The 3,625-nt window shown below is 34.0% G+C and overlaps 1 protein-coding gene across 1 annotated transcript; it reads right to left on the bottom strand.

Annotated features, from left to right (window-relative positions):
• Nucleotides 1-1,041: 1,041 nt before the first annotated feature.
• LOC145130345 (CASP-like protein 4D1) lies at nucleotides 1,042-2,702 on the bottom strand. Its single transcript, XM_079065161.1, has 3 exons — nucleotides 2,392-2,702; nucleotides 2,123-2,258; nucleotides 1,042-1,287 (listed from the first exon to the last, which is right to left on the bottom strand). Exons 1-3 carry the CDS (start codon nucleotides 2,700-2,702, stop codon nucleotides 1,042-1,044), a joined length of 693 nt encoding a protein of 230 aa, XP_078921287.1.
• Nucleotides 2,703-3,625: the final 923 nt, after the last annotated feature.

Here is a 3,625-nt window from a genome sequence, read left to right as displayed (position 1 = left end):
AGTCATTTTCCCCAAAAAGTTAAATGAAATTAAAGTTGCAAAATTATCAAAGACTGCAACCTTCTTTGGCCATAACATATATGAAAAACGTTTCGAAGGGGTAACTTCGTTAAAATAAGGTCTATGCTATTCTTACTGTGGTTAGCTGTCAACACCTTTCTACAAAAATATATGACTGTGTATGAGAGGTATATTTATCAGCATAAACGTTTACCACAATGTATATTTGATGAGAAGTAAGAATGAATCTCATAAAGTCATTAATATCAGCAGGAGATGACGTGCGATTTGCTGTAAATGAGTAAAGGGAAAATGAATCGGGAGGGTAACCAACTGTTGCATTTGTTCTCATTTGGTCCATTTCCTTTTTTATGTACTCAATATACCATCGAATTTGTTGTTTGTGTTTACCATAACCCTTTGACCGGCTATCACAGGTCAAAAGCCGGTCAAAAGGGTTATGGTGAACACAAACAACAAGTTCGATGGTATATTGAGTACAAAAAAAAAGTAAAGGGATCAAATGAAAACAAACGCAACAATTAGTTACCCTAAAGAGTCATTTTCCCTAACATATTCAACAATTTATATAGGTAGTTGGAATCTTCTTATGATGTCAAGTTCTAAAACACTTTATGTGGAATTGATGGTTTTAGCTCGGTCACACGAGCGATATGCTTTCATTCGCACACATAGCCTATTCAACAGGTCAGAAAGGTACTAAGATTCTTCTTATGGTTTCAGATTCTAAAACTCATCATTTGGAATTCATAGTTTTATAGTGGCCGGCCATACAATATTCATTAACATTTCTATCTTATTCAACGAGGCCATACAATATTCATTAACATTTCTATCTTATTCAACGAGTTACACTAGTACTTGAAATTTTATTTTTTTATGATTTCAAGTACTGACACTATTCACTTGGAAGTGAAAGTTTTTCAAAATACAAATAGTTAAAACAAAGAAATCATACACGAATAGTATCTTTAACTTCTTCAATAAACTAAGTCCAACACCTTTATTGGTCCCTAATGATCATTTCTTTTGAAAGGAAAATGAAGATAATATAGAAGAAGCTATCGAACATAAGAATGCAATAAGAAGTAAGCCGGATGAAACATAAGCCATGTTGAAGAAGTTATCAAGCTTTGTTCGAAGTTGAGAAATAAGTGGTTCACCGATCGACTCTAGATAGTCGTCCAAGTCATCAAGATTTTTCTTCAAATCAAATGTAGCACCAAATGCTGCACCAACACCCGTAGCTAACATAGATAATAGGAACTACAAAATATGTAGATGACAGAATATTTAGTATAAAGGTATCAAAGACAATACATGTACCTTACCTATAAAACTAAATATAAGAGGACAAATAATGCTTTTACATCTGCGGAAATGAAATATTAATTTAAGTGGTCACTACATAGTTTATGTATGTTTCTTGCTATCATATTATGCTTTTTATGGAACGTCATATGTATTCAGTGGATATTAACAAAAAATGGCCATTTCTGGGGATATTAACAAAAATGGCTTTTTTTTAACACTTTACATAAATATGACCATTATGACATTATGTCGGAACAAGGCATTTCAAACTAAGTGGTAATATATAATGTGTATTTTTTTTTTCTCATTGAACACTTTTGCACAGTCCTCTATGCTTATTTCCTAAACGACAATTTCACAGTGTTTAATATCATTTGTTTTTCAATCAAATGTCACATTAATTTTAAGCCCTTGTATGTTTCTACTTCTTATGTACTGTAGTTTAGTTTTTTTTTAGATATCAGTAAAACTGAATATTTTCTTGCAAATATAAATAAGATTTCAGACTTATTTTAGAAATTTTGGATTTACTTATGAGTCCGAAATGACCAGAAAGGCAAGGCTCTTCCGAGCAAAAAATTCATTTTTCCAAAACAAAAAAAATAGGTGTTTTGATTAAATCCTCCAATCCTAATGGTCATATTTATATTTATGAATATCCGTATATTTAATAGGTCCATTGTGGCATTACTTATTACTAATGTTAAAGCCAAATCATATATCATTAGAATTAAACAAAAAATTCTAATACATGCAACATGTGGAAACGAAAGTATATAACTATAACCTTGTCGCCGAAAAAGATGATCATACGGAGCCCATTGCCAATTGTAACACGTTTACCCATGCTTAGTTGGTAGATCTCGATGGGTAGTTGAACACATGTATATGTAAAACCAATCACTATGGCTGACATCATGTACCTGAAGTCGATATATATTTGTAATCAAATCGTAACGTGTATCTCCTAGTGTGTGTGTGTAGAGGAACAGAAAAAGACCCAAAACCTGTGAAATCATTAGTCAAAATTTCACATTTGAGGAGAAAGAAAGATACCTATAAGAATAGATATCGTTGAACCCGATTTTTACGTTTCTATAGAGCCCTTTGATGGTAGAAGTGTCTGATGTTAGAACGATTAGCGATGCCAAGAGGCATATCCAAGTAGCTGCTCTGATGGTCAATGAGACAATGGCCAATACTTGCACTGTGCTTATGGGAGTCTGATTAGTAACCTGGGATTCCGAGTGATTCACAATTTCAACCTGACTGTGATCCTCAGTTTGATAACTCTCAGAAAGCTGAATTTGAGTTTGAGCGTGGGGCTCATCCGATTGAGATTGAGGCTGCTGATCAGGTCTTGCCATTTTGTGTTGCCACAATGGAGACCACGGCCTACTGCTTATTTATCAAGAAACAATTATAATGTAACTATGCATGTCACTTTCTTCAAGTTAGATTCCAAGAATGAAATGCCAAATCACATAGTTAACTCCGTTTTTTTTAAGGATTTGAGTATTGTAATTGTAGCCTTGTTTCATGGAAACAATAAGGCAATGCTCATTGCTCAAGCATTTGTATTTTGTTGGTTTGTAAGTTGACATTGACAAAATTATTTTTTAAATAAAATTTGCTGCCGTTCAGAAAAAAAAAATTGTATCTGTGGTTGACATCGACGTTAGATCATACATGCTAATGCTATGGTTATTTCCACATGTCTTTGCCAAAGAAAACAAAGTTTTGCATTTGCATTCGTTGAAAAGAGTAAAGGGGTGTACTTCGTGTGCATTGTAAAATACCAAAACAACAATCTGCTAAAAAAATATCAACATTTTGTCCTTTTTTTTGGCTAAGAGAGAGCTCACTACCCCTTCACAACACTCGAGAAGACAAGCTAAAGCTATGAGACATCCCCCAAGTCTATAGATAAACAAAGCAAAATACAAGATAATCTAATATAGATCCAGGCTTGAGCAAATCACCACTTATACCTGGTCCACTGAGTTAGGTACACAAGCACGTACTCTGTGAGGGACATGTCTGCTTTCCTGGGTCGTGAGGGTCTTGTTGTCTAACATGAATTTTTTTTCTTAGGCTTCTCTGTGTGGCTTCGGGAACAGATTCAGCATTCTCGGTGAACATCAGGTCGAGGCTTCGGCATGCCGAGCTCAGCTCGGCAATTCGGTAGAGATTTGACGATGAGAGAGAATACCTGATTTGTTTTTTTTTTTACCATTTATTATTCAAATTTCATTTTCAAAAAATACCATATTTCCCAAAAAAAAAATAC

This window comes from Lactuca virosa, chromosome 8 (genome assembly GCF_052849685.1).
Source record: "Lactuca virosa cultivar CGN04683 chromosome 8, Lactuca_virosa_CGN04683_v6, whole genome shotgun sequence".
Taxonomy (NCBI): Eukaryota; Viridiplantae; Streptophyta; class Magnoliopsida; order Asterales; family Asteraceae; genus Lactuca; species Lactuca virosa.
The sequence above is the reverse complement of the archived record's forward strand: the minus strand, read 5'-3'. Positions and strand labels throughout refer to the sequence as shown.